The sequence below is a fragment of the Raphanus sativus genome, unplaced genomic scaffold, assembly GCF_000801105.2.
Source record: "Raphanus sativus cultivar WK10039 unplaced genomic scaffold, ASM80110v3 Scaffold1396, whole genome shotgun sequence".
Taxonomy (NCBI): domain Eukaryota; kingdom Viridiplantae; phylum Streptophyta; class Magnoliopsida; order Brassicales; family Brassicaceae; genus Raphanus; species Raphanus sativus.
In genome coordinates, this window is record NW_026616708.1 from 1 (window position 1) to 12,110 (window position 12,110).

Here is a 12,110-nt window from a genome sequence, read left to right on the forward strand (position 1 = left end):
GATAAAATATAAAAAAGAAATCCATTTAAAGTATATTATTTTGTTTGAATGAGTCAAATAATAATAATTATACTCTTTAATTTTTTGGTCAAAATGTGAAATGAATTCACATATTAATTGACAAAAATTTAAGTCTCCATTAGTGCACCATGGAGGTTTCATTTCTATGTTGAAAATGAAACTTGTGCTTCTCATTATTTTTCTATATAAATGGCTTGTTAGCATGATAGAAGGACATACACATCAAATACCAAAAGAAAAACCACATTCTCCTTATATTGAATAGTCATGTTAGTATTTTTTATTTTTGTGTCTGAGAGTACAATACAAAACTAGTTTCGCCAGGCTTCTGATAGAGTGACGCAAATTCAGAAGATTGTTTGCAGTTGTATCCTGGGACTCATTACGTTATCGAACCGTCGCACTACGGGACGTATTTTGAGTTAAGGAAAGAGATAATATCTCGCCTCTGCTATTGTATCATCCTTTTCTTACTCTTTGGTATAATTTTATCATTTTTATTATTTACAATATTCAGTAATCCGTAGTTTATAAAATACGGTTCTATCAAGACGTAGAATCACAAGCGCACTAAGCTCATTAATAGACTGAAAATCATAAAGCACTAAGCTCAAAATACAGTAATAATGTTGTTGTTAGTTAGTTAACCTTTGCGAGTGGGCTCTCTGTTCTCCATCATATTAACTGGTTGGTTTGAGAAAAAGTCAGGCTCCTGGTGTCGTGAGTAGAAGTTATTTGCTGGTTGTATGGATGTTCGTTTGACTGACTCATATTCACTTCTTAACTGGTCATACATCTCATCGAGCTTCCTCTTCTGTCTGGTGTTTAAACAAAATTAACATAGTTTGTTACTAGAGCTGAGTTTAACAAAACGTATGTTAAATTTACTGACCTTGATTTCTCGGAGAACTTCTCTTGGAGCTCTTGTTTATCCTTGGTCAAGTTTGCTACCTCTTGCTCCATCATCTGACACCTCTTGCCCATCTTCTGGTATGCTGTATGCACTTGGTCCATTTTCTCGCTAAACTTTGCTTGCATACCCTCACATTTCTGACGACACTGCGCAACAAGTCTATTCATTTTGTACTGCATCTCTAAGTCCCTTTGCGTAATGTAAAACATTACACTTCGGTATGCAGTCTTCATCACTAAATTCAATTAAGGAAAAAAGGAGGAGGTTTGTTGAACCTTAACTGTTGTTTTACCAACTTTTACATATGCAGAAGACACAGTCAGTTGATGGAGCATTTGAGTTTAGATTTCAAACACAAAGAGAGACTATTCAGATGAAGAACATAACTGCAACTTATACCCAGGTGCTTATACCAAGAGGGAGAAGAAGTACAATTACAAAAAGGATACGTATTTGCGGAGAAATTGCAGCCATCGCCATCTGATAACAAAGGTAAGAAATGAGGAGATGTAAGATGAAAATATGATAAAGCTGGAAAGATATGAAAAGCTAGCTATAGAGTATCACTGTGTGCACTTCATCACAAGCACTTACATTTATCCATTCTTCATTTGGATTAGTATCCACAGGTTTCATTAGACTAAGATGGAAAACAAAGATAAACTGTCAAGTAGGAAGTAAGACGAGTAACGCTAAGCTGAAGATAAGAAAGTAGCTTAGGGAAAAAAATTCACCTCTTGGAGAGTACTTGTTCACAAATGGGACATGCCCCATCATTAGTGAGAATCTTGTTGGCATCTTCAGTACCTTCTCATATATCATTCATCAAGACAGAGTATTAAAGACAAGTAGAAAGTGTGAAATTGGATTACATAATAAGTGGCCACAAGAGGTGGAAACGGCACGGCCTTCCAACTCCCTCCAGCAGGCGTTGCACCTCATTTCAACCTCTAATGTAAGTAAGTATCTCAAGCTACTAGTACGCACCTGCAAATTACAATTTTATTAAACTAGATGAAGAATCATGTTGTAATAGAAACTTTCATTCTCAACAATCCTCTTGGTTTAGAGTTCCTTTTTTTCAATATATCTACACCAAGAGTCAGAAACCAATGTCAAGCGTTTTAGAAAACAATGTACTAAGAACTAAACACGTTAACAGATTTAGATTAACCATCATTCATTCATTCTAACCAGTTAGGGCAAATTGTTACGAATTGTACAACAGGTTGATGAAAATACAAAAAAAATATATGTGGAACTACAATAGGATCCAGATTATAGTAATCGTAAAGCTACAAAGCTTGCGATCACTATGATAATCGCTACTGACCAAGACATCTGCATAGACTCCAGAGATCTGCAAAGGACGGCCAAGTATAGATTAGGCGGCCGATTAAGAATGGAGACAAATCACAACGCCGACTGCTTTTTTTGGTATAGTTTCTACGAGAATGGAGACAAATAGGTTCGTACTACTCGGTGTAATTTGAAAATTGGCGCAATCGTTCGAAAATTCATTAGAATCTAAGAAGAAGTTGAAGAAGCTTACCTGCGATTTGATTTTGAGAGAGAGAGAGAGCGAATGCGTCGCAGAGAGTGAGGATGAGCAACAAAGGAGAATCCAGCTAACGGAATCTGAGGAGGAGTATGGAAATAGCAAACGAAGAATCGGAGAAAGAAGCAGGTACGATTTCGAAGCGGACGAATTACAAACGATCGTCACCTATCTCAATGGCGGCGCGAGAAACGAAGATTTGAAAATTTTCCGTAAAATGACGAACTAGCCGTTCAGCACAAGGGCCGGGTCGTTTATGTAGATGAAGGAAACGACGTCGCTATGTTAGGTGACAGTACAAAACGACGTCGCTATAGTTTTTTTTTTTACGAAACGATGTTATCAAGGCTATGTAGATGATGACCACTAGTTGACTACTACTAATAACACAGTATACTTTTATTCAAATGATGTAAGCTTTTATTTCAAGATGACTATAGTATAACCACCAACCACTCAAACACAAGAATCCTCAAGGTGTCAAAACAATTAAGAGAGAGTAAAACGCAAGAAGAAGAAACTCTCTTTCACTTCACTCTCTCTTCAAATACAACAATACTAGAACTCAAAATTTTCCTTATCTTTAACCATTGCGTTGTTGAGTCCAGGTCAGAGGAATGCGATCAGAAGTGATGGGAGTAGCAGCAGGAGGTATGCTTTTGACGTTGATGTTAAGCGGATATAACCGATATTCGATATCCAATTCTCTGCAAGATTTACCGATCTCCTCAAGTAACTGACCTCTCCTCACAAACCTCTCTCCCATGTCTTGATGATTCATCTTATGTGTTGGCCACATTGCAATCTTCACACTGTTTAGTCCGCACATATCTCTAAACACCATCATCGGTGATGGATGCCAATGATCCTTCTTGTTATCTACATAGCTGCATTAAACAGAAACAATAGAACAAGATTTGTATTAGGCAATGTTCTAAAAACCGGTTTAGACAGTGCCTAGACGTCCACCTAGGCATTAGTCCACTACAAACCCACCTAGTTACTGTCTAAGGATTTTTTGAACATTTGATATTAGGTATTTTTCAAAATCTTAGGAGGTTAAATAAGGGTTTAGAATCTAACCTGAGTATCCTCTGTTTCAAGGCTGTTATCTTTTCATGTGGAGTTGCTATATGGACAAAAAACTCAATAGCATCTTGCATATCAGGACTTCGGTAATAGTTTGCAATAGGTTTCGTGCCAAGAAGACTGTTGGGGTATACAATCTTCTGATTATCATATCGAAGAAATACGGTAGTCAAAATGTTCATCTCTTCCACAATCATCTAACCATTACAAAAACAGATAATTAGCTCTTTATGAAAGTATACATATGAGTTATACAAATGCAGAAAGAGAGTTTCAAAGGAACAAACCTGGACACCATCTATTTCACACCTGTCACCGACATCAAAAGGATGCATGACAAAGACGAAGATGACAGCTTCAAAGATAGTTTTGCATGAGTTTCCAAACACAAACACAACAAGAAGAAGCTGAGAGCTTATGACAAGCAAGAACTTTGTTGTGGCGATTCCGAGAATTAGAAGCCATATGATTACGATCACAATGCTGACCAACACATTGATGATTCGGTGAAGCCTGTTCACTGCTGTTTTTGTATCGTTTAATGTTAAAGCTAGTGCTCTTCGTTCTCTAAAGGCATTAACCTATAGAAATATCATGAGAAATTAGCAAGGTTGTGTTACAATCCAAAAGAGTTACTTCACCAGTTTCACAAAAATGCATTTTTGAAAGAAAAAAATTAGGAAAGATACATTTTTGTATTTTCAATATATAATTTTTATCAACTAATAATGATCAGTCGTAACTTTCTAAAAGATTAATTACATTTATTAAATTTTTATTAACTAATAATTATGAAAAATAAATAATCACAAATTATATATTTATAGTTTTTTTTACAACAAAAAAAATTATTTATAATTAATATGGTTTATTAATATGTGTAGAAATTTTAAGGGCAATTCTCTAAAATACCACTTTTTAAGTTTTTGTTATAAAAATAGCACTCAATTTTAAATCATGCATCATTTTAAAACATAGGCTTTGAAGCATGGAGTGTTAATTTAAGACAAACTCTTACCACCCAGTTCTTCAGACATGATTTGCTGATTTTGTGACTCTCTGAAGCTCCTTCAAATAGATCCATGGCTCTTTCAGACTCATCTTCAGTCAGAAAACGCATAAAATCTTCTATATATATGTACCTAAAACCCAAAAAAATAAAATACTCTGTTTTAGATCTTGAACTCAAGAAACATCAAACAAATGTTGTGTCACAAGGTCAATAACATATATATACCTGGAACAAGGCTCGGCAACATTCTGAAAGATCTTTCTTGCTGCAAGTTTAGCTTCAAACTCACTTCGTATCTGTGTGGCTTTGTCATCTCCATGAGTGCTCGTGTCTATCTGTTCATCCAAAGTAGAAAGTGTTCCTTTCCTTATTACATTCATCAGTCTCTTCATCTTCCAAGCCGATACGTTTTTAGTATTCATCCTCTGCAAATGATCGATCCTTATCCCTTCATCCTCTCCTCCTTCTTTCTTGGAACCACACCGCGACAGCGCCGGGCTTTTCCCGACTTTTGTCGGGCTTTTCTGCAGCCTTCCACTTCCAATAGTCACTTGTGGTGAAGAAGAAGAAACCGTCTTAGGACCAGGAGGAGATGCCTTAGCACCACACATACCGTTGCCTACTTTCTCCTCAATCACAACACGAGGAGGTCCAGAGAGAGTCTCGATCACGTACTGAGTAAACAAAGATTCTTGAATCCTATCGAAGTAAGTACTCATATGGAAAGACGAAGCTAAAACTTTAACTAGCAAAGTCTTAATGAGCCAGATGATAACAGCAACGAGTAAGCAGACCAAAACTTTAGTCACGTACTTAAGCACCGTGGTATTCGCCTCTCTCTCGACTTTCTTGTCGAACAAGAAATGCCACGCGATCAACACAAGCCCTAGCCAGAGACAGTTCTGAACCGGCTTTCGAATCCCGTAGACGAAATACAAAACCCTCTTCCTCAACATGAAGTTTCTTTCGACGAAGAATACGAATATCTTCACAATCCAGCTAGACACAAGCCTCCCGCATATCAAGACAAGAACCATCACTTCCCATTTCCACAAAGCTAGGTTCCACAGTTTCTTGCCTCGCAAGAAAGGTATCACCAGGCTGCAAATCAAACCGGCTATGATCAGAATCAGAAAAATCCACTCCATGATAATCCCAAGGCAGAGTTTATCCCTCCTGTAACCTTCTGGAAAGTCCTCCTCGGAGAACGGGTCCTCCTCTTCTTCCAAATCCATGCCTTGAACCGGAGTTCCCGGTTTAGTGTTTTTCCCGGTTTTCAAATGCCCGGATTTCGGAGTCCGACCCGAGACCATCTCCGGGTAAGACGGAGTCGGAGGATCCATGAGCCTAGATCTCGTCTTCATCTTCATCAGAGTCTTGGTCCTCAACGACCTGTTCGAGCTGCACTTCACAACCTCTGACTCGTCCACTCTGTTCTCGTCCTCTTCGCTGCTGTCACTCTCTTTAACAGACGGAGATAACGTCACTCTGTTATGCCTCCGTCTAACGGCGTCAACCGTTTCGTTACGGTAACCCGCCGTCGCCGTTGCCGGCGAAGCGGAACCGGAAACGACGGACGTAGCGGTGTTGCTTTGGAGCTCGGGCATGTTCGGTTCCATGTCGAGCGAGATTTCGTCGCCGGCGGCTTTTTGTTTGTCGAGAAACTGGTTTATGAGCTTCGACGGCGGATCTGGCTCCGCCGTTTTGTCGTTTCTCCGGTGCATGAAGTCAAAGCTTCCGTCGTCTCCGCCGGTGGGTTTACCGTTCTTGTCTTTCTGATCACCGTGCCAGAAGTTGTCACTTGATTCTCTCCAGAACTTTCCTCCTTCGCCGTTGTTGTTTGTCTCATTGTCTTCACCGTCGATCTTGACGACGACATCACGCCGAGTATCATTTGAATCAGCAGCCATGATTGATAAAACAATATCTTTTTGATTGGGTTTGGACTTTTTAGTAAAGAAGAAAAGTTTGGGGTCTTTTCTGAGATGAAGAAAAAGTTTTTGTACTTTGAGGAGGAAGAAAGGTTGATTCTTGATATCAACATGTAAAGTGTCGTCGATGTTTAAATCCTTTTTAGTTTGGTTTTCTGATAATCTTGGACCATGTGAAATGCTATGATCTTGCTGGGGCTAAAATACAAGATAAGAAAATTATATTAGTATTTTTTTTGGTAATTTTGTGACAAACATGGAGTAATTAATGGACCAGGTGATAGTTATTATCATTTCGTTTTTCTTTTTCCGCTTCTGAATCATTTTAAAACATCTCACTAATACCAACTCTTTTTCTTATTCAGTACATTGACTCGTGTCTTGCTCTCGCTAACCAAAGTGTAAGAAAAAACGTACTATTAAAAAAGTCAAAAAGTTACACACACTGCTCAATAAAAAGTGGAGGCCATGTTCGAGTGGTCAGGGACGAAGCAGTTGAAAATGTAATAAAAATTGTTGTACCAGTAATAATAAATCTCTCTGATTCCGTGACGTGGTGAGATCTAACGGGGCAGATGTGATTCAGACGATGAGTCAGACACGTGGTTGGCTAATGTTTGGTCTGCTTAATAGTTTTATGTATTTTTGTGAGGCGTATACGAATAGGAGAAGGGGACCTAACCCGAAACAAAATAGAAAATGACAGGACAATGACGCGTTGTTGATAAAAATGGCACGACGATTAGGTTACAAACTACAGTTGAGCTAGCTAACGTGAACCGACATGGTTCAACTAGATTGGTCAGAGAGAATTTGTTTTTATCATCTTATAATTGTCTGATATATTAAAAAATATACGGTTTATTACTACTGGCCAGAAAAGGAATATCAAGCAATATCAATATTATTCCATCTTCTGAATTATAATTGTCTAATATAATAATAACATAACATAATTACTACTGGCCAGAAAAGGAATATCACGTTAGTATATCAAATATTATTCCATCTTCTGAATTATAATTGTCTGATATATTTTTTAAAAAATCATAATTCATAAACTGGACCGAAAAAGGATATCAAACAGCTAGCTACTCCTATTATTATCAAATATTATTTCATCTGTTGAATTATAAATGCATGTATGATCAGAAGAAAACAGTTTGATACATGTGAATTGTGAAGAAAACAAAAAAAAAATAAAGCTGTTTGATGCATGTGATATGACCGCAGGATACACCTTTGTATGCTACAAACTTCATTTAAGTGGTAGAAAATTTTGATTGCTAAATCCTTTGCCAAAATAAAAGTTTTGATTGCTCTAAAATTAAAATTGTTATAAATCAATTGAACCGAATGCCCAATTGTTGTTTTGTGATGATGATTGATTTTGGTCTTGTAATATCTAACCAGGCCTTTATAAGAAATATGAGAAGCGTGGTAAAGTTATCTAATGGGCTTTTCAGTTTATAAAACAAGGCCCATTATTTAGTCACCTTCTTCGCTTTTCTCCCACATCGCTTATCAAAGCAGAGAAACTCGTGTTCATAGAGCGATGGAGTCACGAAGTTGATTGTCCCTTCGGGGACATCCGATAAAATTGGAACGATACAGAGAAGATTAGCATGGCCCCTGCGCAAGGATGACACGCACAAATCGAGAAATGGTCCAAATTTTTCTTCTTCATCTGTTCTTCAAGGTTTTCGTTTTATCCAGTCTCAGTTCAATTCTTAGATGAATATCCGTGTGAAATATCCCCTCAGTTCGAATTTGAAATGACTCAGTTCTAAAAAATTATAAACCCTAATTTTAGTGGATGTTAATCGAATGTTGAGCTCGGTGCTGTATTTGAAAATTTAAAAGCTCTAATTTCTGCAGTTTGTTTTAATTTTTACGGCGTTTATCGTTGCAACTCCGGTGATCGGAAACCTAATTCCCAATTCTCGGTTCGACTCACCAATTAAATTGAATTTTAATCAATCAGTTTTCCGGTTCAAATCTAACTAAACCGGAATACTCTCCCAGTTTGGTTATTCTGGTTTAGCAAAACCGGTTCCTCTCTTCTGTCTCAGACCCTCTCTAAACCCTTTGGCGTCTCCATCTAAGATTAGAGAAAGTCCGACAGGTGCTTCAATGGCTTTCTTTCTTACTGATCAGATCTCACAATTCTAATCAGTGAATCCGCCAAATTTCCATCTCTCTTTTTGATTGCCATGGCGATTCTGCTCAAATCATTTCTCCAAAATCAAACCTTTTTCAAGACCTCGACCATTTGCAGAACCCTAGCTTCTTCATCGCAACCTTACAAGAAGCCACTCTCTGTTTTGTTCGAAGAGGCCGTGGGATTGAGACCCAAACCCGAAACGAACGAAACCCAAGAAGAAGAAGAGGGCAACGAGCTGAAGAGAAAGCTTTTCGAATTAGAGAAGAAACTCATAGAACTGAAGAGCTCAGAACCAGTGAGAAAGAAGAATCAGAAGAAGGTTGTTGAGACAGTACCAGAGCTGCAAACGGATAAAAGTCGTAAGCTTTACACCTTGTTCAAAGTCAACGAAGAGGAGGAGGATGTAGTGGTTAGGGTTTACAAGGAGCTTCCTTTGGAGATGGTTTCGTTTGTGAAGCTTCTGCACAAACAAGGGTATCTGAACAAGGCTAATTTCATCAGTGGAGAGAAGCTGGAGTTGGGGAGTCTTGATGAAGAGTATGCTAGGACTTTTGTTAAGTTTGCATCTGAAAGATTTGGAAAGGATTACCAAGAGATAGCAAAGTAAGAATCTTTACTTGTATACTTGATCATATCTTGGGTGTCGTTCGTTAGGTTTGGTTTAGAGCACATGTTTGTATCTATGATGGATGACTTTGGAATGTTCAGGTCAAAACTTGTCAGTGGACATGTTCATTTCTATAAAGTGTCACACTTCTTAGAGTTTGCATTCTGTTATATGTTAACATTTTATGAGAAATGAAGTTGGTAAAGGTGTTAGCTATTGGAATGATGAATTTAATTCTAGTTGTAGTATAGAATATAGATAGAGTAACTCTGATGTAAGAAGTGGCTAATGGTTTTGTATATTGATCATATGTTGTGTGTTTGTTCTTTTTGATTGTTGAAGTTTGGATAAAATGTGATGCTCGTTAGGGAAAATGTTTGTTGAAATGTTTATCTTGATGGGTCCAATCTATGATGGATGACTTTGGCATGTTCAGGTCAAAACCTGTTAGTGAACATGTTCATTTCTATAATGTGCCACACTTCTCTGAGTTTGTGTTGCATTATATGAAAGCTGGGGTTTGTAAAGATGTTAGTTCTATCGGAATAATGAATTTAGTTCTTGTGGTTAGATCATAGACTAGTTGTAGTATTGATATAGAAGCTCTGATGAAATAAGTGGCTAAGACTTTACTTCAGTAGCTAGGGACTTTGAAACTGATTCTATGATCTTGTTTGCCTCCAACTGCTATTCATAACCTCAGATTCAACTTATAGGTGGTTATCAGGCAGTGACCTGAAGAACATTGTGTTATTTGGCTGCCCAAGCTTGGAAAAAAGAGCCATATTCGCTGCTAAAACATTGCGCAAGTTTTTCGACATCCATGAGAACAATGTAAACACTACACTGTCTTGATCCCATTTGTTTTTCCCCCCTCAACTGCATCTAACGAAGTCTTTTTGGCATAACAGGTGTGTGAGAAATGCGTGTTAAAAGACAAGTGCAAGTTTCCAAACCAGAGTGTATGGGATGGCAAGTCACAGAACTTACATTTGTCTGTTGTGATGAAAGTCATCACACTGTATCCATTGGACTTGACTCATCCAAAGCTCCAAGTTCCTCAAGAGGTACAAGACTCAGTCTCAAGGTTGCTGACCGAGATTCAAAACCTAAGCCGAACTATCTGTACCCCTCTTGCGTGAGTTAAACCTTATATGGAAGATTGTTTCTAGTAGAGCGTTCTTGCCAACTTCTAATGTTAGTTGCAACAACCTGCAACTCTTATGTTACTGATCGGAATGCTTAGTTTTAATCTTTACCTGCGATGTTGTTACGTATTAGATCTGTTTCAGACTATCTTTGTTGTTTGAGAACACAAAAAAATCATAACAGAAACATCTCATTACATACTCAGGAGCCATGTAACATCTGAATCAATCATAAGAAGATGGTGGAGATGGGGAAGCTTGAAGAAGTATTACGAGTATGAGTATGACCATAACCAATCAAGCTACCTCATCAGAGCATTGACATACTGTATGTCACATACATATAGCAATTGTTTAAAAAACAGATCAAGATGAAACCCAAAAAAGCTGTCTTTAGAATTTCAGTGACAATCTGATATCTTAGGTACAAGTCAGGGAGAGAAAAGTGTGAACCTTTTTCGAAGTGTTGAATAGACAAAAGCAGAGGATCCCAATGTAACTAGATTTTATATTTCTTTTGCTTCTCCCTTTTGTTTTGCTTAGCACCTGGGGGGAGTAAGAGTAGGTACAAGTTTGGAGTATGTAAGCAATCACAGAGGTAAGCGAAAAAGAGTTGAACTTATGACCTCTCTCATCATAGCAGATAGTAATATAATACTAATATCATCCCATGGCTTTTAACCACTCCTTCAATCAATGCCTATTCTATATTCCATGTTATATTTACCTAATCGCTCATCACTAAATAACAAGAGGGTCCTTAGCTCAGTGGTAGAGCAATTGACTGCAGATCAATAGGTCACCGGTTCGAACCCGGTAGGGCCCTTAGGAATAATTTTTTGAACTCTTCTTTTTTTTCTCCTCCCTATTAATCACTATTCCAACTTTTCTACAAATCCTTCATTTCTTTTGTATAGAATGAAAGCACTATTATCTCAATGTTTGTGTAGAACTCAAAGTATAAAGAACTCTCTTTATTAGCTTAAGAAAACTTCTCAAAAACTCAAGCACTCAAACACAAACTCAAAACTCTTAATGTATGCAACACTCTTGCATATCTTTATATAGCAAATATATTTCCTAAACTCTTAGGTATTTAACTATCATAATCCTAACTCTCTTAGGATTGCTTTAACTTGCTCTTTAAGTTAACTTCATGTTTATCTCCAACATTCTCCCCTTTAAACTTGAAGTTAACTTCTTCAATGTCTTGAACTCCTACTAGTACTTTCATTTCCTTGAACTTGATTCTTCCTAAAGCTTTAGTTAGAATATCAGCCTTTTGTTCAGTGCCTGGAACATGTTGAACATCCACTAGCTCATTCTCGATGCATTCTCGGATGAAGTGATAACGCTTGTGTATATGCTTGCTACGACCGTGGAAGACCGGGTTCTTGGTAAGTGCTATGGCTGATTTGTTATCAAGCCTGATGACAACACGTTCACTCTCTTTTCCAATGACTTCTCCCAAAAGCTCTTGTAACCATATGGCTTGTTTGGCAGCCTCGGTTGCTGCCATGAACTCTGCTTCACACGAAGATAAAGCCACAGTTTCCTGCTTTTGAGAACACCAAGTGATGGGACTTCCGTTTAGATAAAATATGTGACCAGTTGTGCTCCTGCCATCATCATCATCAATATTGTGACTTGAGTCACTAAAACCTTCC

The 12,110-nt window shown here is 37.8% G+C and overlaps 3 protein-coding genes and 2 non-coding genes across 6 annotated transcripts; 3 read left to right on the plus strand and 2 right to left on the minus strand.

Moving 5' to 3' along the window:
• Positions 1-581: 581 nt before the first annotated feature.
• On the minus strand, positions 582-1,921 carry LOC108820432 (E3 ubiquitin-protein ligase CCNB1IP1 homolog). Its single transcript, XM_056998754.1, has 6 exons — positions 1,807-1,921; positions 1,669-1,741; positions 1,529-1,574; positions 1,384-1,414; positions 914-1,169; positions 582-839 (listed from the first exon to the last, which is right to left on the minus strand). The coding sequence occupies exons 1-6, from the start codon at positions 1,874-1,876 to the stop codon at positions 665-667; spliced, it is 651 nt and encodes a 216-aa protein (XP_056854734.1). The 5' UTR covers positions 1,877-1,921; the 3' UTR covers positions 582-664.
• Positions 1,922-2,891: 970 nt separating this feature from the next.
• LOC108819156 (mechanosensitive ion channel protein 4) lies at positions 2,892-6,713 on the minus strand. Its single transcript, XM_018592145.2, has 5 exons — positions 4,819-6,713; positions 4,600-4,723; positions 3,869-4,162; positions 3,576-3,778; positions 2,892-3,379 (listed from the first exon to the last, which is right to left on the minus strand). The coding sequence occupies exons 1-5, from the start codon at positions 6,501-6,503 to the stop codon at positions 3,076-3,078; spliced, it is 2,610 nt and encodes an 869-aa protein (XP_018447647.1). The 5' UTR covers positions 6,504-6,713; the 3' UTR covers positions 2,892-3,075.
• Positions 6,714-8,032: 1,319 nt separating this feature from the next.
• Positions 8,033-10,646, plus strand: LOC108819157 (uncharacterized). Of its 2 annotated transcripts, XM_056998753.1 has the most exons (4): positions 8,033-8,223; positions 8,403-9,291; positions 10,012-10,129; positions 10,207-10,646. In XM_056998753.1, the coding sequence occupies exons 2-4, from the start codon at positions 8,738-8,740 to the stop codon at positions 10,435-10,437; spliced, it is 903 nt and encodes a 300-aa protein (XP_056854733.1). In that variant the 5' UTR covers positions 8,033-8,223; positions 8,403-8,737; the 3' UTR covers positions 10,438-10,646. The 2 variants fall into 2 exon arrangements, with proteins under 2 accessions (XP_056854733.1, XP_018447649.1); XM_018592147.2 differs by having other exon boundaries at positions 8,033-9,291.
• On the plus strand, positions 8,100-8,202 carry LOC130504171 (U6 spliceosomal RNA). Its single transcript, XR_008941166.1, has one exon. It is a non-coding gene; the product is annotated as a U6 spliceosomal RNA (small nuclear RNA).
• A 551-nt stretch (positions 10,647-11,197) lies between the features above and the next one.
• Positions 11,198-11,269, plus strand: TRNAC-GCA (transfer RNA cysteine (anticodon GCA)). The gene has a single exon. It is a non-coding gene; the product is annotated as a tRNA-Cys (tRNA).
• Positions 11,270-12,110: the final 841 nt, after the last annotated feature.